At 40.0% G+C, this 26,206-nt stretch overlaps 1 protein-coding gene across 4 annotated transcripts in view; it reads left to right on the top strand.

The window, feature by feature from the left end:
* The window catches only part of KCNIP4 (potassium voltage-gated channel interacting protein 4), a 696,461-nt gene that overhangs the window by 160,729 nt on the left and 509,526 nt on the right, over positions 1 to 26,206 (top strand). The window contains exon 1 of one of the 4 annotated variants that reach the window (XM_038752179.1): positions 6,699 to 7,025. The exons of the other annotated variants lie outside the window; for them this stretch is intronic. Coding sequence (XP_038608107.1) covers positions 6,938 to 7,025 — 88 coding nt within the window. The 5' untranslated portion in view covers positions 6,699 to 6,937. Of the gene's footprint in view, positions 1 to 6,698; positions 7,026 to 26,206 lie in introns of those variants that run through there. 4 annotated transcript variants of the gene reach the window in all.

Here is a 26,206-nt window from a genome sequence, read left to right as displayed (position 1 = left end):
AACCTCCATTTAAGCTGCTCTGTTGGTCTAAAGTGGCCCCTCTCCTTCCTAACCCTCATCCCTGTATTCTTTTAAATAAGCTTAAATTCTCTATCAGGAAGTTTTTCCTGATTAAATCCAACCCTGTCCTCTCACTCCTTCCATGCACAATGGTATTTATCTGCAGTTTCAGTAAGAACACTCAGTCTTTCCATGACAAATGTCATTACTATGTAATTTGTATAGATGCAAGCTCTTAGAATATCATTCCCTAATTGCATTCTACATGCACAGGGCATGATAGGGCTCTGTGCATGCGAGTGGCATTGGCCGAGTTGCTTTCTTAACACTGAATTGTTAGGAACGTTACTGTCGTGTTCTAATAATGATAATGATATTTGTTAAGCTTTTATTATTTGCCAAACTCTATTCTAAGTACTAGGGTAGATACAAGGTAATCAGGTTGTCCCACGTGGGGCTCACAGTCTTAATCCCCATTTTACAGATGACGGAACTGAAGCACAGAAAAATTAAATGTCTTGCCCTAGGTCACAGAGCAGACAAGCAGTGGAGCCAGAATTAGAACCCACATCCTCTGACTCCCAAGCGCATGTTCCTTCCACTAAGCCCTACTGCTTCTCACTAAGCCATAGTGCTTCTCAGTTCTAGGAGCTCAACATACAACCATGTTCTGAATCCTGTGGATGTTAGATGCTTCCTCTGAATGAGATTGTAGAAAAGCTTTTAGTACAAGATATTTTTCAGGGGGAACTAAATAGCCCATGGACTGATTTGAAGAGTATGCAACATGAAAACTGCATTATGTGGTTTAATGTTTCAGCAAACGGTGTCACCAGAGATTTTACTTGATTTATAATCATCACTCTTAACTAGTTCCCAAGAAAGGTCAGTCCTGAAGTTAGTTGCTTTTCACAATCCTGTTCTTCGGAGGTCTTGAATGTTTAATTAGGTAGGTGGGAACTTACAGAGGGCCTGGCTGCCACTTTATCAGTAATCTTCCTTAGGCTGCTCTGAGAAAATGAATCCTCGGAGTCTAGTCAAGGACACTCTGAAAGCACAAAGACATTTCTCTCCTTCAGTTACTTGAAATTAAGGGTTAGAATAATAATAATAATGATGATGGTATCTGTTAAGTGCTTACTATGTGCAAAGCACTGTTCTAAGCACTGGGGACGTTACAAGGTGATCAGATTGTCCCACAGGTGGCTCACAGTTTTAATCCCCATTTTACAGATGAGGTAACTGAAGCACAGAAAAATTAAGTGTCTTGCCCTAGGTCACAGAGTAGATAAGCAGTGGAGCCGGGATTAGAACCTACATCTTCTGACTCCCAAGCCTATGCTCCTTCCACTAAGCCCCACTACTTCTCACTAAGCCAGAGTGCTTCTCAGTTCTAGGAGAACTAAGGACATTTATCTTGCGTGTTCACATTTCTTGTCTCTTCTGCTAAGCTATTAGGTCCTCAGTCGAAAGCAACTATCAAATGAAATTTTTATTATCTTCATCAACTTGTCTACTGACAGAACAACTGCCCATACCTGCCTTGGGATTCAGAATCATCCTGAGGATCAGAGCACACTGGTTGGCCAAGAACCTCTTCGATTTACAATCTGGACTCCTCTCGTGGTATTTACTACCCTATAGGGATTAGCACTGTATGTTTCTCTCTTCCATTCTCCCTCCCTCTCTGAATTCCTCAGTTTAATGCAAGAGTTGAGGTGTGACCTCTAATGGACTGAAGCAGGACATATCCTGCAGTTGGATTATTGAATTCCCTGAATAGCATCGCTCCCTTCAACACAACTGAAAATCTTCTTCCTTTCTGCTGAATTGTATTCCTTAGCTGTTTTATCTAAAAAGCCCAACGTTTATTTTGAGCACCTTAAAGCCTATTTGTGAAGGCTTCATGATGATAAAACTGTGGAAGGAATTTATCATTTTCTTCATTATCTACTCTGATAGTCAAAATATGCAGTATCAATTTTCTATGTAATTTTAGACGAGGTCTTACTCAAATTTAGTAATGTGTAGACTTTTTTTGAGGGCGTTAGTATTTGGTTTGAAGTCTGTATAATTACACAGACATTTTCCAGATTGAAATGCCAGGTGTCTGTCAGATATGGGTAAAACCTTGACACTCAGTGGTTACCTTATTTGACCTAGAGGATCAATGAGTTGTAATTCTGGATTGTTTTTATTCATTCATTCATTCATTCAATCGTATTTATTGAGTGCTTACTGTGTGCAGAGCACTGTACTAAGCGCTTGGGAAGTACAAGTCGGCAACATATAAAGATGGTCCCTACCCAACAACAGGCTCACAGTCTAGAAGCAGTACACATCCATTATGTACACATCCATCACAGGCATGGCAAATTGTATCTGGATCAAATGCTAGTAGCGCATTAAAAAGCTTTTTGTTCATTGGGATTGAAAATGTGATGTTGGAACAATAATGGAATAATCACAGTTCTCCAGATATCCTGATATTCTAAAAATACCCATTTTGAAAACCTGTGACTGAGTTGGGCTATCTTCTGTTTTCTTCTCAGTAAATCCCAGAGCATGCTATTTTTATTCCACATACACTTAGTTTTGCAACTTGACAGTTTGAAAAGTATAACAGTATCTTTTGGCTATTCTCCTAAATTCTTAGGAAACAGGAGAGAGTGAGTAGTCTAACTGTCCTTCAGCTTGACAATGATGCTGTTTGATTGTGAAACTGTGTTCACGAATGCACCTTTGAGAGAGAGAAGCTTTGGCATATTTTGCCTATAAAACCCAGTTGTGAACCCTTTCTGTCCCCTTACCAGTCAGGATGAGAATTGCTTAGGCACCAATTGAAAGGGGATGGGCAATTGAGTTGTTCCTTTATTGGTTCAGGGAAGAGTGAGGTGATAGAAAGGGATAAGAATATGTGGCTGATATTTCTTCAGTTCAAATGAGCTGATTTTGAAGTGAATGGAATATTCAATGTGCCCAAGAAATTTCCAGGAACCAAATTACCTTCCACTTATTTTGAGGACCTTCTAGGAAGCCATGGAATAATCCAAATTCAGTGAAGACCAGCATTTGTCTGGTTTGGCTTTCCCTGGAATTGCCACTGGGAAGCACACCTTGAAATTACCTAACACTTTTAAATCCCTATGAAACCACCTCAATAGGTTTAATGAAGAGCTGTGAAAACCACCTTTAATGTATTATTTGTGTGCCATTCCTCTACAGAATCCAGGACGTCCCCTAAAATGATTTAGGTAATTATTTTCCTAAATTCCGTATGATGAAAGTGCCTCCTAACATTTTCCTCCTAAAATGCTAACCTCTAAAGAGGTGAGCTTTTCTAAAGAATATAACTTGCCTCCACCCTCCAGGAAAGTTAGAAGATGAATCTGTATGGGATCTTGTTCTCCTAACATCTGGGGCTTAGTAAAGAGAAATTTGGGAAAATTAGTGAATTTGGGAATTTGGGAAATTTGGGGAAATTCCCTCCTCCTCACCCCTAAGCAAATCTTATTAAAAGCACATCTGTTCTAAGAGGTCATCCCTGCCAAAGTCCTCACAAAGTCCTCATTTCCTCTTCTTCCACTCCCTTCTGCATCGCCTTTGCACTTGGAGATTGAGGAGGGAAATCACATCTTGGGTCCCTGCTCAGGCCACCCTTTCTCTCCCCTCGGGCTACATCCAAGAATAACTGAAACAGCCCCCCTGCACACCCTACCAAGGGTAGCATGGTCTCACCAACCAGCGGACCATTATTGTCTATTTCCTCCTTTAGACTGTACGTTTGCTGTGGGCAGGGAATGTGTCCGTTATATTCTCTCAAGTGCTTAGTACAATGCTCTGCATACAGTAAGCACTCAATAAATATGACTGATCAACTTGGATTTACACCCTTTATTCACCTCTTCCTCAGCCCCACAACATTTGTATATATCCATAATTTATTTATATTAATGTCTGTCTCCCCATTTAGACTGTTACCCCGTTGTGGTCAGGGAACGTGTCTACCAATTCTGTTATTTTGTACCCTCCCAGGCGCCTAGTACAGTGCTCTGCTCCACGGTAAATGCTCAATAAATATGATTGATTGGAGAAAGGTGGTTTCAACTGGCGAGCATGCTTTAGGGAAGTGAATGAGAAATTATTAACTTACAGACCTAGAGTTGCTTTATAACAGCAGAAACACAAGATAATCTGGCTAATCAATCAATCAATCGTATTTATTGAGTGCTTACCGTGTGCAGAACACTGTACTAAGCACTTGGGAAGTACAAGTTGATGACCTCACCTCTTATAACATCATGCATAGCCCAGTCCTGAAGAATTCACCACAGGATGTCAGCTTTTTCTTTATACACTTTCATCTTTAGAGCATCCTTCATGTCTTGTTTTGGTCTGTTCTTTATTTATTTATATTAATGTCTGTCTCCCCCTCTAGACTGTGAGCTTGTTGTGGGCAAGAATGTGTCTGATGTTATTATATTGTCCTCTCCCAAGGGCATAATACAGTGTTACGCACACAGTAAGCACTCAACAAATATGATTGAATGAATGCAATGAATGGTCCCTTGAATAGTATTATTAATAACGAGGTACTTCCATGGGGTTGAGGCTGGACATGTGCAGCTATCTCTGCTACATTCCTGAGGTATCGCCATGCTTCTCACTCCAAAATGAGGACAGGTTTGGTCTGGCTACAGGGATAGGGACAAGCTCATCCTGTTCCATTTAGAGGCTAGAGCTGAGATGGGACCAGAAATGAGGTGGCCTTTATGTGCCTTTGAAATGTTATTTGGGATATGATTAGAAAATACCACCTCTCTGGCTTCAGGAACCACAGAGAGAAGCCTTGGATTCTCACCCAGATATGGAAGTTGCTCTCTCTGCAGATCCATTTCCTACTTTATTTCTTATACATCCAGGAAATTTTTAGGTTCTAGGATGATGGGAGAGTGGATGTTTCCCATAACACTTTTCAGTGCACTGGATTTGTAACGACAGATACTTTGGTGTGACTCTACAGAGCATAATATAATGTAGTCTTGCAGTTTGCTATTTGCAGTGGAACCTGAACTTTGGGAACAGGTGACTTCCTCTTTCTAGATGTAGAAAGGCCATAAAACTTGAGACACAAATCAATTCTATTTCTAGGCTTATTTTTTGATCTAGTCAATTAGTCACGACTGGTGGGAATGTTTGGTGGACGGAGTAGCATTTTGAGGCACATCACTGGGATCACTCCTCCCCACTCCCCATTTACAGTGAGCTCTTTCAGAAAACCTGACAAGCTTGAAATCCCTTTACTTTCCAATCTCTTCCCCGTTGAATAATAATAATAATAATGGCATTTATTAAGCACTTACTATGTGCAAAGCACTGTTCTAAGCACTGGAGTGGTTACAAGGTGATCAGGTTGCCCCACGGGGGGCTCACAGACTTCATCCCCATTTTACAGATGAGGTAACTGAGGCCCAGAGAAGTCAAGTGACTTGCCCAAAGTCACACAGCTGACAAGTGGCAGAGCCAGGATTTGAACCCATGACCATGAACCCATGTAGTTGAAGTACTACAGGGAGGCTTTACACTTTAAGGTAGGCTTATACCTCCCAGCAGTAGCTAGGTGCTGAATACAATAACTGAACTCTGACTACAATTAATCTTAAACTGAAGACTAGAGATGACTTTGTATGCAGACTGTGGGAGCTACCCTTCCTGCATCTAAACAGACATGGGTGCAGATCACTTTAAAATTCTCTTCAGACCCTGATAGAGATGAATTTTAGCTGAAACCCAAAAACTGCCAAAGGCTTTTGAAAAATCTATGAAGACAGACTGCACTCCCGGAGATAAAAAGCCAAATATTGCTCTGGATTCTAGGGAAATGATAGTAATATTCTTTCCACGACTGGCTGAGTATCTCTGGAGAACTTTATAAACTTCATCTCATTAACTTAAAATATCCCCTTAGCAAGACAAAGTACCCAGCCCATTTTATGGATGTAGAGCTAAGTGATTTTTCTCAGAATTCCCTATTTAGTCTCTGAGCTAGGCTGCTCTGGGGCCAGAAAGACGGCCCAAGGGTGCCCACTCCTAGATCACTACCCCATCAAGAGGACACGTTCCCCTATCCCTCACAAATTGAGCCAAAACTAATAATTCCAACTGGATCCATCTAATTTCATTCTAGACAACAGTATAGGCTCATCTAATGATTTGATGCAGCTGTATGGAGTGCTCTGCAATAAATTAAGTTGGCCCCATTTTGTTAAATTTTCAGTTTTGCCTCCTTGAAATGTGCTCTTTGTTCTCTTCTGGCTTTCTGGATAGAGCTAGTAGGATATGTGAACGATTTATCAGCTTTCTGACCTTGTTCAGCCCGCTTAAGTACTTTCCCTTTTTGCAGTCTTTATTTATGATGAATATCCATGTTTATTCTGAGCCTGGCTGCTGTTCATTGGGGTCAATTTTATCAGGAAAATGAGATTCAGATCCAGTGACCTGTCAGCTGTCTCCCCACCTGCTTACATGCTGATTCATTGATGAGGAAAGAGTTGGCATCCAGGCCCCGCCTCCAACAGGATGGTCTGTGAGGATGCAATAGCTCCCGAAGAGGCTGCTGTGTAAGTGAATCTCTGCTGTTCCGTAGCCAGTTTACTACAAGTGTTCACTGCTTAGCCTGCTTCTTGTCACAGAAGAACTTACTGACCATTCCGAGCAGCATCCCTCTCACCACGGTATTACAGTTGCATCCGTGTTCAGATCCTCTAGCTTTTCAAGGAATTTCCTATACAGACAGCAGAAGCAAATCCACAGGAGTTGTAAGCAGCTTGTGATTTTTTTCTTTAAAACTGAGACAGAAGTTTCCTCTCTGAGGGCATCTCTGTATTGGCAAAGGCTTATTTCTGGCTTTCGTCAGAGGGATACCTTGTTGCTTAAGATGAGTGGCTGTAGAAAACGGTGTAAACGTGAAATATTGAAATTTGCCCAGTACCTTCTCAGACTACTAACTGGGACACTGCATACAGGTAATGCCTTTTTTGTTTTTTTAAACCCAGAGCAGTTACTGTGGTGAGTTGTAACTAAAAATACAAGGCTCAGTATATTTCTGGTCTTGATTTCTTTTTAAATGGTGTTAAATTGAAACACTATTTTAAAATGTTTGCTTAAATTTGAGCTCCGTAGATATATGCAGTGCCATTCTGTTTCTGCTGTAGGACTTAATTATATGTTTGAATGCTTTGTGTACACATTTATACCTGACTCAGAATCTTGTTATAAATATTCACACATTCAGAAATAGCAGAGCATCTGCAGCGTGCTGGGGTAGAGGTTTATTTAGGGTGCCTGTGATTTGTTCCACCTAGAAAAAAGAGCCTGTTTTCCTGCAGATCTGAAATTCCCTGGTGCTGCTCTCCCTAATGTGCCTCGGCAAATACTTTTCCTGGTTCTTGTGCTTGATCTTCTGAATTTGTTATTAAAGTATTAAGGGTGTTTCATTTGGACTACTGAGTGGCTATAAAATGAGCTCGTGGAACTGCCTGAATCAAATGAAATATCATCAATAGATTTGGTTAGGATTTTTTTGTTGTTGTTTTTTCTTAACGTAAGCAGCTTGAGAAAACTCTAAGTAAATCTTCAAAGCAGAAGCTGTGCTTTCCACTAAAACATGGGCTTAGAGAAAGAGGAGCTATGTTGTTAAGCGATACTTGGTGTAAAATACTTTTTAGCACAGTAGGTATTCTTAATCCATATGTCAGATTTCAGAGAGAGTGGTTGGCCACTACCCTTCTGCAGCACTGCAACCTTTTATCTTCAAACGGAAAGGGGTGTGTGTGTATGCTTGTGTGGGTTTGTGGGTATATGTACATATTTGTAATATATTTTATAGAAAGATAAATATAATTCTCATTAAAGCTTTAGTTTAACTCATCTTTTAAAACAAAATATTGAGGGTGTGCATTGGATAGTATTGGCTATTAGTGATTAAGTTCTTTAAAGTTAGTTCATCAATTCTATATTCATGATCTTTATTGGCAGTCATTAACACATCTATTTGTAGCAAAATGAGAGTAATTAGGTTTCAAAAGTAATGTTACCTATCCCAACTCAAAGGGGGTGTATTGGCAATTGTCTTTGGAATATAAAAAATAGCCTCCCCTATTCCGTGTCCTTTGATGCTTCTGTATAACAGGTTAACTTTGAGTAAGGTGTGTAGTGTTTCAACTGGAAATTTTGATCATTCTCTTGGAAGTAGTATTCTCATTTTTGAAACTTTTTTATAAGTTTTAATTTCCTCAGGCTTTTACTAAGGATGGAGTTCCCTATGTTCTATTCTGTTTAATTCTGAAATTCTGGATGCATACTATTTATGTTGCTATGGAAATTGTCATAGTTTTAGGAAGAATGAAGCTTTATTAGTAACTAGGGCCTGTTTCATCCTATTTCACCATATGGCTTTAAGGTTATATTTGTTTCTCACTACATTAAGTGGCTTATTGTACGCTTTGTTGGGTCTGGGTTTCGATGTGCTACATTTTTTTTGATTTACAAATCAAAATAACTTATAGCACTAATCATGTCACAAGTATTTTGTTTTATTATGAAATGTGTTAAAATTTCTGATACGATTTATTTTTAGGAATTTCCCAAAGAATGAGGAAAGTAGGGAAATATGATGATCTATTTGCAGATTTGTAACATCACTGGATAATTTTATTTCTATAGCTTGGAAAACAAAAATGAAAGTCCTTTAAATGGAGTGAACAGTTCAAACAGAATGTGGAAAGTTGTAGACAATAGTTTCTCTTTCTATTATACTGGAACAACCTGCTGTACTGTAATACATTTGAGAAAATCTAGATAAAGATAGAATTCTAAGAGATGATGCCTACCTTTTGTTTTATAAAAATTAAAAAGATGTTCTTTGGAAATATGACTTTATACATGTACTATCTGTTGTACATAATAAATATTCACATCAAACATCTAATGTAAAATTCATTAGTATATTGTAAAGTCCCTTAGTTGGCAATTAAGAAGTGGGAAACAGAGTTGAATTAAGTTGAACATTTAGCTTTAATGTAGCCTTTCAGGAAATTGCTAATTGCAGCCTGAACAGTCAGCATATGTGTTTATTGTTATCACAACCCAAAAAGGTTAACATAATTTAAGAGGATTTCAGTATATATATATATAGAGAGAGAGGCATAAGCATATATACACAAATGTATGTATATGTGTAAATTTGTATCAATTTAAAATAATCTGAAAATATTTAGAAGTCATCTCCTTTTCCTCCCCCACTTCTCCCTGTACCTCTGTTCATTATGACTCCAAAGAAATAATGTTTTAAAGGAACTGTGGTTAAGGTTACACAGTCAATCTAATCCCAAAATGACTTAAGGGGGTCTCTTTTTCCATCTCTCATTCTGCGTCCACTATTCTTGTGTAACACATCAATTCTGCCCATCAGCCCTTCTACAAATTTAAGAAGCATAATATATGACACCCCTGGGGTTCTTTATAGAAATGAAGAGAGAAGAGTATGGCATAAGGGACTTTTTCCCTGCCTTTGAGGACTTGCCTTTGAGGCTAGGTTCATTATAGCAAAGTGAAGTTGGGAAGTGAGACAGCGCTCTGGTCACTGATTCTGAAATATAACAGAGCCCCATCTCAAGGCTGCCTGCTGAAATCTGGATGAAATATCAAACAGAAACAGCTGGATAAGGGATTCAGCACATGGGGTACATTTCATAAATTTAAGAAGTTCACATGTTTTCCAAGCCCATTACTAAGCCTGTATACTCCCCACAATCAATTTCAGACTATCACTCATTCATTCATTCAATCATTTATTGAGTGCTTACTGCATGCAGAGCACTGTACAAAGCGCTTGGGAAGTACAAGTTGGGAACATATAGAGACGGTCCCTACCCAACAACAGGCTCACAGTCTAGAAGGGGGAGTCAAGAATCAGGGGACAGGCAAGGAAGTGTGACTCTAGGGAAAGCAATCCAAACTGGAAACACAGTTTACTGATGCAGAAGTTTAGATTACATCAAAGTGAACATACTTATCATTTTGGAAAGTCTTCATGGGGAAAAAAAAACCATTAATCTTTAATTTGTATCCGCTTGAGCATCTTTTTCTCTTCATTTTTCAAAATGCTGATGGCATTATTTTCCTTGCTAGAGTTTTCCGCATTAGCAAACATATGTTCACATCATTTAGAGGAGCGGGACTTGCTCTTCCCCTACCGATGCATAGGAATGTGCTGTGATTTGAAAGATGGGGTGGTTGCCACAGGAACCACCCATGGGGAGTACAGACCTGCTACCTTCAAAACCGCATATGAGGGAACTGGACAAGGTCAGGAAGGTGATGGAACAAAGTGGAAAGGCTGGATCCTGCTGATCAGATTGGGTTCTCTGTAAGACATTTTCCTTAACCCTGCTGGGCTAGTTGATGAGTAAATGCCATTGATTAATAATACTACTACTAATAGTGATATTTGTTAAGTGCTTATTACGTGTCAAGCAATAATCAGGTCCTACATGGGGCTCACAGTCTAGGAGGGCGAACAGGTATTGAATCCCCATTTTATTGATGAGTGAATCGAGACACACCGAAGTTTAGAGAATTTCCCAAGGTCATAGGGCAGGTACATGGCAGACCCAAGATCAGACCTCTGGTCTTCTGACCCCCAGGGTCTTACCACTAAGTTATGTTGCTTCTCAATGCAGAAAACTATACTAAACACTTGGTAGAGTATAGTACAGTCAGTAGACGTGATTTCTGTGCCCTTAGGGGCTTATCATCTAGGAGATGACATCCATATTGAAATAAATTAAAAGTAAGGTGAAAAAATTGAATACTAGCACAAGTACATCAGTGTTATGGAGAGTGCGTGAGCACCCATATGTTTAAGCATTCTGAGAAGTAGCGTTGCTCAGTGGAAAGAGCATGAGCTTTGGAGTCAGAGGTCATGGGTTCAAATACCGGCTCCACCAATTGTCAGCTGTGTGACTTTGGGAAAGTCACATAACTTCTCTGGGCCTCAGTTACCTCATCCGTAAAATGGGGATTAAGACTGTGTGCCCCACGTGGGACAACCTGATCACCTTGTAACCTCCCCAGCGGTTAGAACCGTGCCTTGCACATAGTAAGCGCTTAATAAATGCCATCATTATTATTATCATGTTTATGTGATGCAGAAGTTGTGAAGTGGCAGGAAGGAGAGTGATAGGGAGGGGATAAAAGAGGTTAAGCAAGGAAAGTCTTCTGGAAGATAAGTGTTTTCAGAAGGGCCTTGAAGATGTTGTGAGATGTGTAAGCTTTCTGTGAGCAGGGAATGGGTTTGTTTATTGTTGTACCGTACTCTCCCAAGTGTTTAGTATAGTGCTCTGCACATAGTGAAGTCCTCAATAAATATGATTGAATGCATGGAGGAGGAGGGAGTTCCAGGCAAGAGGTCAGCGGTAAGAGACATAAGAAATTATTAGAGACAGAATATTGGACAGGAGAGTAATGTCATGGACTGCATTCAAAAATTGATTAATTGTGATTTATATGCTTACTGTGTGCTTAACACTGGGGTAGATAATGAAGCACCAGCTCAGATTGTGAGCCCCTCTTGGGATTGTATCAAAGTGGGGGATGGCCAAATGACAATCAACTGAAATTTAGCAGAACATTCAGTGGTAGAATGGGGACTAGAATACAGATTTCCATTATGTTATTGCAATGTCTGTGATTGATGCAAGGGAAAATCCAACAAGATCCTGTTTGTTTATTTTCCATTTGAACCCAGCATTTTGAAATTTGATTTTGTGTCCCTAGTTATTGCATGCAAGCGTTAAAGTACTAATATGAAGGAGCGTGGCTCAGTGGAAAGATCACGGGCTTTGGAGTCAGAGGTCATGGGTTCAAATCCCAGCTCCACCACTCGTCAGCTGGGTGACTTTGGGCAAGTCATTTAACTTCTCTGTGCCTCAGTTACCTCATATCAATCAATCAATCAATCAATCAATCGTATTGAGCGCTTACTATGTGCAGAGCACTGTACTAAGCGCTTGGGAAGTACAAATTGGCATCACATAGAGACAGTCCCTACCCAACAGTGGGCTCACAGTCTAAAAGGGGGAGACAGAGAACAGAACCAAACATACCAACAAAATAAAATAAGTAGGATAGAAATGTACAAGTAAAATAAATAAATAAATAAATAAATAGAGTAATAAATATGTACAACCATATATACATATATACAGGTGCTGTGGGGAAGGGAAGGAGGTAAGACGGGGGGATGGAGAGGGGGACGAGGGGGAGAGGAAAGAAGGGGCTCAGTCTGGGAAGGCCTCCTGGAGGAGGTGAGCTCTCAGCAGGGCCTTGAAGGGAGGAAGAGAGCTAGCTTGGCGGATGGGCAGAGGGAGGGCATTCCAGGCCCGGGGGATGACGTGGGCCGGGGGTCGATGGCGGGACAGGCGAGAGCGAGGTACGGTGAGGAGATCAGTGGTGGAGGAGCGGAGGGTGCGGGCTGGGCAGTAGAAGGAGAGAAGGGAGGTGAGGTAGGAGGGGGCGAGGTGATGGAGAGCCTTGAAGCCCAGGGTGAGGAGTTTCTGCCTGATGCGCAGATTGATCGGTAGCCATTGGAGGTTTTTGAGGAGGGGAGTAATATGTCCAGAGCGTTTCTGGACAAAGATAATCCGGGCAGCAGCATGAAGTATGGATTGAAGTGGAGAGAGACACGAGGATGGGAGATCAGAGAGAAGGCTAGTGCAGTAGTCCAGACGGGATAGGATGAGAGCTTGAATTAGTAGGGTAGCGGTTTGGATGGAGAGGAAAGGGCGGATTTAATGTTGCGAGATGAGATCGGAAGGTTTTGGTGACGGCTTGGATGTGAGGGGTGAATGAGAGAGCGGAGTCGAGGAGTCATATGTAAAATGGGGATTAACTGTGAGCCCCACGTGGGAAAACCTGATCACCTTGTAACCTACCCAGCACTTAGAACAGTGCTTTGCACATAGTAGGTGCTTAATAAATGCCATCATTATTATTATTGTTATTATTAATATTTCATAAGAAACTGTGTATCCAGGGCATGATTCCCTTTAGTGTGTCCCATTCTCTCCCCCAGGTTATGTCCCTCTCAGTATAATTACTTCAGGATGACTGAATGGAGGCAATCTCCGACTGTAAGCAACAGATGAGTGTGGTCCAGATTTTCAGACTTCAGACCAAAAATCTGCTCAGAGGAATTGGAATGCTCATGGTTTGTGCAGTGACACTTGCACATTCAATTCCTCCAGACAAGTTCCTGGTGGGGCAGTGGTCACAAAAAGTGACTAGGTTGACAGGGGTTTAGCACAGTGTGCAGTACATACAAGAATCTTAGAGAGAAAACTCATTTATGGCCAAAGCTACTATAGTAAAGGGTAGATGGTGAGCCTAGACAAGTGCCCAGATTTGATGGAAGTAATTGCATTCCTCAACACTCAGGTTAGCCCATTGTTTTCAGGATTCCGTTTCAGCTTGTCTGTCTCGCGAGATGCCTTGCATGGTTTTTCTGTCACAACCTTTGTCTCTGATAGCTTAGCCCTGCCAGACATTACTCAACTTCAGGCTGTTTCCCTCCTCTGTAGTAGTGAGGTGTGGGTCAGATTTTGGAGGGGTGAACGTGAGACTAAAGATACCCTTCTCCAAATGGGCCTTGGCCAGTGAAAGGTAGAGACTTCATTGATGATAGAAAGCCACACAGAGAAAGGCTCGTTGGAAATACCTCCCCTTCTTAAAGCAGAAGTTCCTCTGGAGCAAGCATTTCTATTTTCTGCCTTTGAGGCCAAGGAGGAAAACTGGTGATGAATCTAAGAAAGCATCATTTTGATTCAGTAGCAAGAATTTCTAATCTCTGCTTTTGAAACCAAGTAGAAAAACTGGTGATGAATCTAAGAAAGCATCATTTGATCCAGTTAGAGTTAATGAATTCTTTAAAGTTGTCCTTGTTCAGAGATGCCACTTATTCTGAAATTGCTTGGCACTATTTTCTCATTTGTCTCCTTGTCTCTCGTTCCTTATGAAGCTTTTGCTCAAAACAAGTCACTTCTTTCATGATAGCAGCAGTTCATCATGCTGGTCTGTCCTTGACTTTTGATGCTGAGTTTTTAGTTGGGATGCAGGATTATAAGAAGAGAGATGGGTCAAATGGAATGCTGATATCTTTTAAAAATTTTCTGTTTAAAATCTCAATGTAGTCACATTGCTAATTCTAGCATTGGTAAATTGTTCATCTACAGGATGCAATCATGAGAGTCGTCATTCCTTTTACTCGGGGTATTTCATTGTTTTAAATTGGATGTAACATCTTTCTTCCCAAGAGGAAGTATCACCAGAGAAATGAACATACATCCTTGAATTAAATTTCCGGCACGTTCTGGGTTGAATGGTTTTTGTTAAGTATCTCTATGTGTAGAGAGATGGCTTGGGCATTCTGTGTATCTATTCTCCGATGCAGGTAATGTCCAAGTTGCTATCTTGAATCAGAGTTCCTATAATGATGGCATTTGTCAAGTGCTTACTATGTGCTGAGCACTGTTCTAAGCATTGGGGGAGATACAAGGTAATCGGGTTGTCCCATGTGGGGCTCACAGTCTTAATCCCCATTTTACAGATGAGGTAACTGAGGCACAGAGAAGTTAAGTGACTTGCCCAAAGTCACATAGCTGATAAGTGTCAGAGTCAGGATTAGAACCCATGACCTCCTACTCCCAAGCCCGGGCTCTTTCCACTGAGCCACACTGCAGGCTTATTATCTGTAGTTTGCACAAAGTTTCCTTCATAGAAGAGGTGATTGTGCAGAGCAAGTAATTAATGCTCTGTTTTCTACACAGTCAAATGATTCCCAGGAATACTATATTCTATTTTTTACTCATTAATGGCTGAGTGGTTTACTTACTACTATTAGTATTTAATTGTCCCCTTGGTATGGTGTACTGTATTAGGTGCTTGGCAAGTGTAGACAAGAAAATTGATGCATTCCCCTCTCCACTAGGAACTTACATTCTAATGAAGAAGCTTATTCTTATAAGCTTATATCTTATTCGTCTCACCTAAATGGGAATCCCTTTAAGTGCCCCTCTAAAACCTAAAACAAGAAGCCATGCTAGTGAGGTAGGTGAGGAGGAATTTCAAGAGCAGCAAGTTCCTGAAAAAATTTTCCTCTACTTTTTGCTGAGTCTGCTAATCTTCAAGGTCCATTACATCAATTGGGTTTTGACTTAGAATTTGAAGGAGCAGGAAGGCGCTTTCTGTCAGCCAACTTTAACTTATCTGGGTTCCTGGCCAGCAGTTTGTTTTTTAATGGCATTTATTAAGTGCTTACTATGTGCAAAGCACTGTTCTAAGCACTGGGGAGGTTACAAGGTGATCAGGTTGTCCCACGGGGGGCTCACAGTCTTAATCCCCATTTTACAGATGAGGTAACTGAGGCACAGAGAAGTGAAGTGACGTGCCCAAAGTCACACAGCTGACAAGTGGCGGAGCCTGGATTTGAGCCCATGACCTCTGACTCCAAAGCCCGTGTCTTTTCCACTGAGCCACGTTTAGTAGATACAGCCCCAAATAACTGATCTTTGAAATACTGTAAAATTTTCTGAGAACTGGCTTTATAGCTTCATACAGGTCTTTGAATTTTCTCGGACACATACACTCACCTAAAAGGAGTCAGGTATTTCTGAACTGTAGTATTTTAAATAAGGAGAAATGTAAATGACTTAGAAAATATTATCCCAAGGCCCCTAACTTCCATGAAACCTATGTTTCTTTTTAAGAAAATAGTTAAATCTCACTAACTGGTGTTAAAACAATGGAAAGGTCCCAACTGAACTGGTGACCTGCCTGAACTGTAAATTATGTGTTTTAAAAAGCTGTTGGTGGTTCTTTTTTTTTCTGTGAGTGTGTGTATACTAAGCACTGGTTTAGCTTCATAGTTTCTGTATTGGTCTATCTATGGCTAACTCTTTACAACTGCCTAGAGTAACAAAGTCAAGTATGCCCCTCAGCTGTTTCTGCTTGTCTCCTTATCTGAGGCTTCAAACATAACAAAGATAAAAAACATTAGTTCTTGATATCAAAGCCTGTTTGCTTTTGGCAAAAGACAAAAGGGAGGTGCAGGAAGAAAAAAGGGAACAAGAACTTTTCTGAATGATCACAAATTCCAGATCTGAAGAAGTGTTTTCATTCTCAGCATCAGGGATTTGACTGACACATCAAGGTCACAAAAGCAGATGTCAAAACTTGAATTGGAAGCAGGCCCTTCTGACAGTGTGGGTTCTTACAGCTAGACTTTTCCAGGCTGGTTAAAGAAACCTCAGGGGCACCAAGAATTTTCTTCATCTTTTAAGAGTCAGGTGCGCCTGATACTTAGGTCAAGCTAAGGTGTGGAGCTCACTCTTTAATTTTAGCAGATTCCAAGTGTCTTTCTATCAGTAGCTCCCCTCACGCTATGGTTTGAGTTTGGTATGGAAATTTCTGCCTGTAGTTGAAATTTGGTTTCAAGAGGCTGTCCAAAAGCTGTGAATCATTCTCAAGTATCTTAAATATGGAGAGTCCCACTCAACCAGTACGTTGTTTTCTTTTTTTCTTTCTGACCCTGTTTGAATGAGTTAGGCTGACAAGGGTATTCTGTAAAAGTATTTTGAAAAATCATTAGTCTATGGGGCAAAGTAATCATTCTGAGGACTTGAAAGCATTTTTAAGGCAAAGCTCACTGGTTAAAATGTCAAAATGTTTTGTATGTAATTTGACATTAAAACATTTTTGGTTTAGGTATACTGCAGAGCCATACTTATGTTTATCATGAAATTTTCAATTCCTATATATTCAAACATGAACATTTACACAACAAGATTCAAAAATGGGCGGGGGGGTTCGTTATGGAGTAACTAATGGAAGTTGAACCTTACCAGTTGAGGATGCACATTTTCTTCGTGTTCAGGTTTCAGAAACCATTTTCTTAGTTCTAGTCATTTATTCAATCCTGAAAATGAATGTGAATGTGAGAGGCCTGATTTGTATATTAGAATTATCATTTATATGGATCATGAACAGACATTTCCACCAGAAACTACATTAGAACTGGGTTCTGGATGATAGATTGGAAAGAAAAAAAAGAACACAAAAATTCACAGAAACTCAACAATTGAGGAAATTAAGAAAAAGTGTGGTAAACTTTCTTGAGAGCAAAATTGTAGAGAATGCTTTCCTTTTTCCATTGTGTTTTATTTCATCTTTTGCTTTATAACCTCAAGTAATTCTGATACACAACCACCCTCTTTTTTCCTTTCTCTTTGGCTCTAGATTAAGGAATATAAAAATGTAGGAAATCCAATTATACAAAACAATGAAATCATATTTGATATATTCTTCTTGGAGGGTCATGTATAAATTAGATAAAATAGGGTCTTTTCTCCAAACTTTCTAACAAACCAGTAGGACTTCTAATTGACACTAAGGGCATTGAAAACATTTAAAACTAAAGCCAGAAAAAAGAAAGCTTGAATTACACCTAGTAAAATTTAAAGCCCAAATCCTATTAAGGGAAGTTCAAGATTTTGTAGAACCCATAATTAGTGATGATACTCAAAGTTTAGAAAAGAAGATTACTTGCTGGAAATGTAAAGCTTTAGTTAGACACATGAGTAAAACCCAGCTTCTAAATTACAGTGCAAATTTAGCACTTTATAGTCCACTCTTTTTCATTTAGAAAGCTGCTGACATTTCTGTTAGAAGCTAAGCATGCCTTTTTAATAATGAGCAAGTTGCCAGTTTTCTGTCATTTAAAAACTTTGGGGTGGGGGTGGGGGGTAACATTTTTAAAGCAGTATTTGAAACATGTTTGGACACAGCAAAATACCAGCCCTCCAATTCTGCTGGTTGCCTACTCACAGTAACTTTATTCCTTCAAATATATGATTGAAATGAGAGACATAGAGCGACGTCATCACTGTTTTCTTTGTATGCCATTCACCACTGATTCTCTAAATAGTGATAATGATAATAATAATGATTATGGTATTAGTTAAGCATTTGCTATGTGCCAGGCACTGGTGGATATGAGCAAATTGGGTTGGACACAGTCCCTGTCCCACTGGGGCTCACAGTCTTCATCCCCATTTTACAGATGAGGTAACTAAGGCCCAGAGAAGTAAAGTGACTTGCCTAAGGTCATGTGGCAGCTAAATGGCAGAGGCGGGATTAGAACCCATGACCTTCTGACTACGAGGACTGTGCTCTATCTGCTACACCGATTACTAAAGGAGTATTTTATGGTAGAAATGTGATAAAATACAAATGTTCATTTTTGAAATGCTAGCTATATGGTTCGAGATTATTGCTGCCTATTACTTTCCAAACTTGCCTCACTAAATCCCAGTTTTAAAATATTTCTTGATGCTGGCTTTTCTTTGCAATGATCTTCGAGTTGTCTTTCTCCCTGGTGCATCAGCAATACCTTTGACTCTAGCAAATCTGAGAATTAGATGAAAAGTTGAAGAGACTCAATTTGGTCTTAACAGGACTAAGTTTCTCACAGGTCGACCAACTTAAAAAAGGGACATTTTCCGTTACTCCTTTGGTGGAGGGAGTAAAACAGTTATGAAAACTCAACAGGGTAGAACTGAAATAACAGGTATGGGTCAATAGGAAGCTTTTGAGAAGTGGGATGGTAATTTCTTGTGAAGGGGCTTTTGAAGCTTTCCTGTATATATATATATATATATATATATATACAAATATATATATTTCCTGTATATATGTATATATGTTTGTACATATTTATTACTCTATTTATTTATTTTACTTGTACATATCTATTCTATTTATTTTATTTTGTTAGTATGTTTGGTTTTTTTTTCTCTGTCTCCCCCTTTTAGACTGTGAGCCCAATGTTGGGTAGGGCCTGTCTCTATATGTTGCCAATTTGTACTTCCCAAGCGCTTAGTACAGTGCTCTGCACATAGTAAGCGCTCAATAAATATGATTGATTGATTGATTCCTAGTTGTCATTTCTGACCTAGGGAGGGGGGCCGAGGGGGTGCCAAAGTTGATTCTTAAACTGATGAGGGTTTCCTTCTATCAACTTAAGAAACAGGGAATCCCTTAGACGGACATAAAAATAAATTCCTCCCACCCACACACAGTAGATGACATACTTGGGAAGCAGCAATGCCTAGTGGATAGAGCACGGTCCTGGAGTTAGAAGGTCATGGGTTCTAATCCTGGCTCTGTCACTAGTCTGTCATGTGGCCTTGGGCAAGTCACTGCATTTCTCTGTGTTTGGTTACCTCATCTGTAAAATGGAAATTAAGACTGTGAGCCTCATGCAGGACAGGGATTCTGTCCGACCCAAATTGCCTTTATTCACCCAGCAGTTAGTATAGTATAGTACAGTGCCTGGCACACAGTGAGCGCTTAACAAATACCACAGTTATTTAATATTATTATTATTATTACTTACAATGGCTACTGTAAGGATTCCTTTCTATAACCACTGAGGAACCTTGCAGATACTGGACCAGAAGATCCATATGGTATCATATATATTATGCTGGGCAGGCAGGGAAATAAAATGTCATATGCACCATTTTGCAGAAGTATTCCAGAGGTCATCAATTGATCTATGATATTTGAGCACTTACTGACACAGAGACCTGTACTAAACCCTTGGAAGAGTACACTAGAGTTTGTACACATGATTCCTGCTCTGAGAGCTGATAGTTTAGTGGAACTTAGAGTGTTTCTCTTCAAGTAACCCTGGCTTTTGTATTTGCTCCAGAGCCTTCAACTTTCCCTCCCAGGTCCATCTAAGCAAGATGTCACTTTCAAGTTGGGGTTCTGTGTGAAAGGAGGGTAGTTGAAGAGAGGCTGGTGAGTGAAAATACTGTGTATAGGGGCATTCAGTGCTAATTCCATACCAGATAGGAGACGGCCCACCTGATAATTGGATGCTTAGCTACCCAGTTTTTTCCCCGGAGAGACTATCAATTCAAATAAGTTTAAAGTTTTGAGCAAAAACGTTTCTGACGTGTAAAATCAAGTATTTTCCTGATACCCTTTCACTTTGCTTCTCGGGTAATGGCTGTTACAGAAGATTGAATTTAGCTTCTCGTTCAAAAGATACAGTGTGAAGCAGCCAGCAGCTATCACCATACTTCTATTCTACAGACAGGCTTATTGTTCTGCAATCTAAAACAATGTCATGGTTGGGATTTTTATTGCTGAAGTGTTTAGGAGGCTAATAGTAAAGCGGCATCTCATCTGTCGGTAGGACATATCCTCCATGCAATTCTTTTTAATCTCACATCCTCTGAAGGAGCATGGCCTAGTGGAAAGATCACTAGCCTAGGAGCCAGAGGATCTGGGTTCTAATCTAACCTCTACCACATACCTGTTGTGTGATCTTGGGCAAGTCGCTTAACTTCTCTTTACCGTAGTTCTATTATCTAAAATGGGGGGTTCAATGCCTGTTTTCCCTCCTATTTAGCCTGAAAGATTCATGTGAGCCCTGATTATGCTGTACCTTAGTATACTGCTTGGCACGTAATAAGCACTTAACAAATCCCAGTCAGTCATAAGAATTGAGACTTCCTGTGTGCAGAGCACTGTACTATGTGCTTTGGAGATAACACAGTTATTATTATTATTATTATTATTATCATTGTCATTTTTGTTGGTATGAAAATGTTTCTTTGGTCCTTAAGATGAGGCACCTAAATATTTCCTTTATAGGTAGACAATTTTGATAATGTGCCCAGGTTTTCTCCTGGGCCTAAGTGACTCCCTGATAGTTTAATAGGGGATTCATATTAGCTCTACAATTAAGGGTTAAGTCATGAGTGGTGAAAACTTCTGTCCAAAGAGCCACCTAGGGCTTTCCATTAGGTGGAATGACCCAGCAAGGATCCTGAAAAATAGTTGACAAATATTTGTCTAATAGTTGGTGCAAAGATCACAGCAGCTAGTAAGGCAGGCACCTACTGAGCTTTGTTGCCATGGCACAGAATTTGGCACATGGCTGCAGTTTGTTTGGCCATAAATTCATTCATCCATATTTATTGAATGCTAACTGCGTGCACAGCACTGTACTAAATGCTTGGGAGAGTACAATGCAACAATAAACAGAAACTTTCCCTGCCCACAATGAAGTTTTGGGATTCTTCATATAAAAATCCATGTGTTTATTCGATCATATTCATTCAATCATCTGTACTGAGCACTTTCTGTGGGCAGAACACTGTACTTGGGAGAATACAACATAGCAAAAAACTGGAAACATTCCCTGTCCACAATGAGCTTCCAGTCTTGAGATGAGCTTACTGTCTAGACTCTGTGCATAATCTGTATTGGCCTGCATCCCTGTTTACTTATTTACCTGTTGAGCTCCCTGCCCCCAGCAAGAACATGATTATCAAGGAAGAGAGAATGCAAGTGATACCACCTACCCTAACCTCTTACCCTCCCCACAACACTTGTGTATACTTGTACATATTTATTACTCTATTTTATTAATGATGTGTATATAGCTATAATTCCATTTATTCTGATGGTATTGACACCTATCTACTTGTTTTGTTTTGTTGACTCTCTCCCCCTTTTAGACTGTGAGCCCATTGTTGGGTAGGGACTGACTCCACATGTTGCCGATTTGTACTTTCCAAGTGCTTAGTACAATGCTCTGCACACAGTAAGCATTCAATATATACGATTGAGTGAATGAATGAATGAATATTGTATAAAATCTATCTTGAAAGTTCAAGACTGAGATGTGTCCATCATTCTTGAGGTAAACTTCATCCATCAGCACATTAGAAAAAATAAGAATGTTCTTTATTTTTCCAGGGGGCAAAATTCCCTTAACAATCCACTGAAACCTCCATTTTGTTAAGAAGGGCCTCTAACGCTTTTGAATTATTTTCTAATTGTGAATTGGGTTATTAAAAAACAACAGCTATGCACCATTACTGAATAAAACATGTATTTCAGAATGTTAATATTGAAATTCCTTCCTTGCCTAAATTACTTCCCGGGGGTAACTAGGCCCTTTATGAGGAGTATGAACTCTCACTCCACTGAAGCACAGTTGATATGCATGCATACATTTGAGGAGTAATTTTAATTTTAATAGTAATCTTATGTGTTATGAAAACATTTTTACTCTACTCCAAAGGCTCAGTATAACTCCCATGGTGTTATGTATATCCATGCAGGATCTGGAAGATACTGACTGTCTTTAATAGAATCTCTAGCATGTTGCATAAGTGGTACACATTCCTAAGTAATGTAAAGAAAAGAAATACAACCAATTAAATAGGTAAGGCCCATTAGAGACCTGATAGAAACAATGGGAGAGCTGTAGTAAGCTCCTCCTCTAGACTGTAAGCTCCCTTTTTATGTATTTGTTAAGCTCCTACTATGTGCCGGGCTCTTTACTAAGCGCTGGGTAAATATAAGTTAATCAAATGGAACATAGTCCCTGTTACATGGGGTTCACAGTCTTAATCTCTGTTTTACAGATGAAGTAACTGAGACACAGTGAAGTGAAGTGACATGGCCAAGGTCACACAGCAGACAAACGGCAGAGGTGGGATTAGAATCTAGGTCCTTGATTTTTTTTTATTGATTTGAAAAGAATGATCATATTCCGGCAGTTGTGTTGGCTCTTCTGAACATAACCTTCCAGTACTAGCTTTGAACCAATTGCTTATAGGGACAATGCATCCCGAAACCATTACTCTGTGCCACTCAGAACTGGCAAGCAACTCTGATACCTCAGAGTTGTACAAAAAAACAAAAAACACTAAAGGAGGATGATTTACTCCCAGGGTATGTTTGTCTTTGCAACCAGTCATAGTGATGGATTTTTTAAGATGAATAAAGCCCATCTGACCTAAATCCAACTTTTTAGTCACATAGTGGAAGCAATATAAGTCAGTTTTATGAGGCCTGTGATGCAAATCAAACACTGTATAACACTGTTCAATCACATTTAGGATTGACCTATGCGAAGTTGAGTTTATGTGATTGTGGATCCAAAGTGACATTGCCGCAGGTTTTATTTCACTGCTTGTTTAAAGAAAGCCTACAACCATGTATTTGTGGTGAAATGTTCTAAATTTTATTTCCATTTTTCCATGACTAATCTGGAAATATGCTCGTGGCTAAAATCCTGTCCGGTTATAGATGCTCCCTAATTGGAATTAGATTCGATGGCAATGGTCTGAGTTAAATATGATGGATGGGTCTCAAATTAGGAAAATATAATGAAACATTTTTTGGCTTGTAGAAAAGTAAGCAAAACTTTCCTTTTCTAAGATTCACAATTTGGGTGGGAAACAAGCAGTGTCGACATAGATTCCTTATGAATTAGTCAGTGATGTTTGAATGTTTACTGTGTGCAGAGCACTGTAGTATACACCTGAGAAAGGACAGTAGGAATGAAAGGGCATGGGCCCTGACCTCAGGTTGACAATCTTCTAGGAGAGACAAACACAAAATAAACTTACAGATAAGAGGAAAATAAGGCACTAAAGATAGAGATGTAGTTGTGTAAATGTTAAAATAGTAGCACCAGTGGACTAAGCCCCCCTTTTCCTCAGCTCCCCCCCATTCCTCCAACTTGATCCCTTTGCTCTACTCTCCCCTACAACACTTGTGTATATATGTTCATATTTCTAATTCTATTTATTTATATTGAGTATATATCTATAATTCTATTAATTGATATTGATGCTATTGATGCCTGATTACTTATTTGGATACCAGTTTTCCCCCTTCTAGACTGTGAGCCCATTGAGGACAGGGATTGTCTCTGTTGCTAAATTGTACTCTCCAAGCACTAAGTACAGTGCTCTGCACACAGTAAGCACTCAATAAATATGATTGAATGAATGAATAGTGGTACGATCACTGGACTGGAAATCAGGAGACCCAGGTTCTGTTGTCTGGCCCTGCCTCTTGCCTGATGTTTGACTTGGGCAAGCCACTTAACTTCTCTGTGCCTCAGTTTCCTCTTCTGCAGAATGGGGACTAAATAACTTTTCTCCCTCTCCCTTAGTCGGTGAGTTTCATAAGTGATGGGGACTGTGTCCAATCAGATCCTCTTGTACCTAGCTCAATGCTTATAATATTGTCCTCTACAATAGCCACTGATATTATTGTTTAGAGTGTATAAAGCAATAGTATGAAAGTGGCTGTGTATTCAGTATGGCTGGAGTAGTAGTTGGGAGGATATAATAATGATGGCATTTGTTAAGCGCTTACTATGTGCAAAGTACTGTGGGGGGATACAGGGTGATCAGGTTGTCAACGTGGGGCTCACAATCTTTATCCCCATTTTACAGATGAAGTAATTGGGGCACAGAGAAGTTAAGTGACTTGCCCAAAGTCACACAGCCAGTAAATGGAGGAGCTGGGATTAGAACCAATGACCTCTGACTCCCAAGCTCAGGCTCTTTTCATTGAGCCACACTGCTGGGAGAGTGCAAAAATAAATTGGGGAAAGTCTATAGAAGTGAATGAGATTTCAGAAAGGCTCAGAAAATGGGGAGAACTGTGGTCTGGCAGATTTCAAGAGGGTGGGAATTCCAGTAAGGGACCACTGATATTTCATATTCATGCCCAAAATAGTGACTGAATAGTAATTGCAAATATAGAAACCTGGAAGAGTGATTTTTGAAATTGGTGAGAGGAATGTATAAGCTACTTGTTTTCAACAAAGGATAACACTTTTTTTATTTTAATCCATGGGATATCCTTGATCTGGCCTTCCACAGTTCCATTTCACTAATCATTCTGCAGAGGAAGGAAAGGGACATTTAACTGTTGACTTTCTAGTGAGGATGCCTTTATCCAAGGTCATAATTTCAGAGAACTTTCATTCTGCATGTTTTCTTTAAAGCCTATCATATATCAGTGATGAAATAGGACACATCTCTAGTTTAGTATTCTGAACTTCTGATGTAAACAAAACTTTATAGAATTTGACTTTGCTATACAAGGAACTAGATGTAACACTTGAGAAACTGAAAAGTCCTTTGCCCAGTGGATTTAGCCCAAATTATTTTATGCTTTAAGTATCTAGAAGTGTTTCAATTTGAAATACCTAGTACTCTGGACAAACTAAGATGACACTTCCCATGGGCATTAAAAATAACAATTATGCACATAGTAGATAGCACATAGTACATACATAGTACATACATAGTACATAGCACATAGTAGATGCAAGATAATTGGGTTGGACACAGTCCCTGTCCCACAGAGCCCACAGTCTAAGGGGGAGAGAGATCAGGTTTTGTGTCCCCAACATACAGATGAGAAAACCAAGGTACAGAAAAGTTAAATGACTTTCCTAAGGTCATACAGCTGACAAGTGATGGTGCTGGGATTATTCATTCATTCATTCAATCATATTTACTGAGCGCTTACTGTGTGCAGAGCACTGTACTAAGCGCTTAGGAAGTACAAGTTGGCAACACATAGAGATGGTCCCTACCCATCAATGGGCTCACAGGCTAGAAGGGGGAGACAGACAACAAAACAAAACATGTGGACAGGCGTCAAGTCGTCAGAACAAACAGAAATAAAGCTAGATGCACATCATTAACAAAATAAATAGAATAGTAAATATGTACAAGTAAAATAAATAGAGTAATAAATCTGTACAAACATATATACAGGTGCTGTGGGGAGGGGAAGGAGGTGGGGCGGGGGGATGGGGAGGAGGTGAGGAAAAAGGGGGCTCAGTTTGGAGGAGGTGAGCTCTCAGGAGGGCTTTGAAGGGAGGAAGAGAGCTAGTTTGGCAGATGTGTGGAAGGAGGGCATTCCAGGATAGGGAGAGGACGTGGGCCAGGGGTCGGCGGCGGGACAGGCGAGAATGAGGCACAGTGAGGAGGTTAGCGGCAAAGAAGCAGAAGGGGTGGGCTAGGCTGTAGAAGGAGAGAAGGGAGGTGAGATGGGGGGACAAGGTGATGGAGGGGAGTAACCTGCCCATAGCGTTTCTGCACAAAGATGATCCAGGCAGCAGCGTGAAGTATACCTGACACCCAAGCCGGTACTCTTTCCCTTAGGCTGAACTCCTTCACCTACATTTACAGCTTTTCTGTTAAGTGGAAGAGGCAGAGTCCTTAGAATGCGGTCTGAAATACTGGCATAA

The sequence above is a fragment of the Tachyglossus aculeatus genome, chromosome 10 (genome assembly GCF_015852505.1).
Source record: "Tachyglossus aculeatus isolate mTacAcu1 chromosome 10, mTacAcu1.pri, whole genome shotgun sequence".
In the NCBI taxonomy this organism is placed as follows: Eukaryota; Metazoa; Chordata; class Mammalia; order Monotremata; family Tachyglossidae; genus Tachyglossus; species Tachyglossus aculeatus.
Note: the sequence above shows the minus strand (reverse complement) of the source record. Positions and strands in the feature narration are given on the sequence as shown.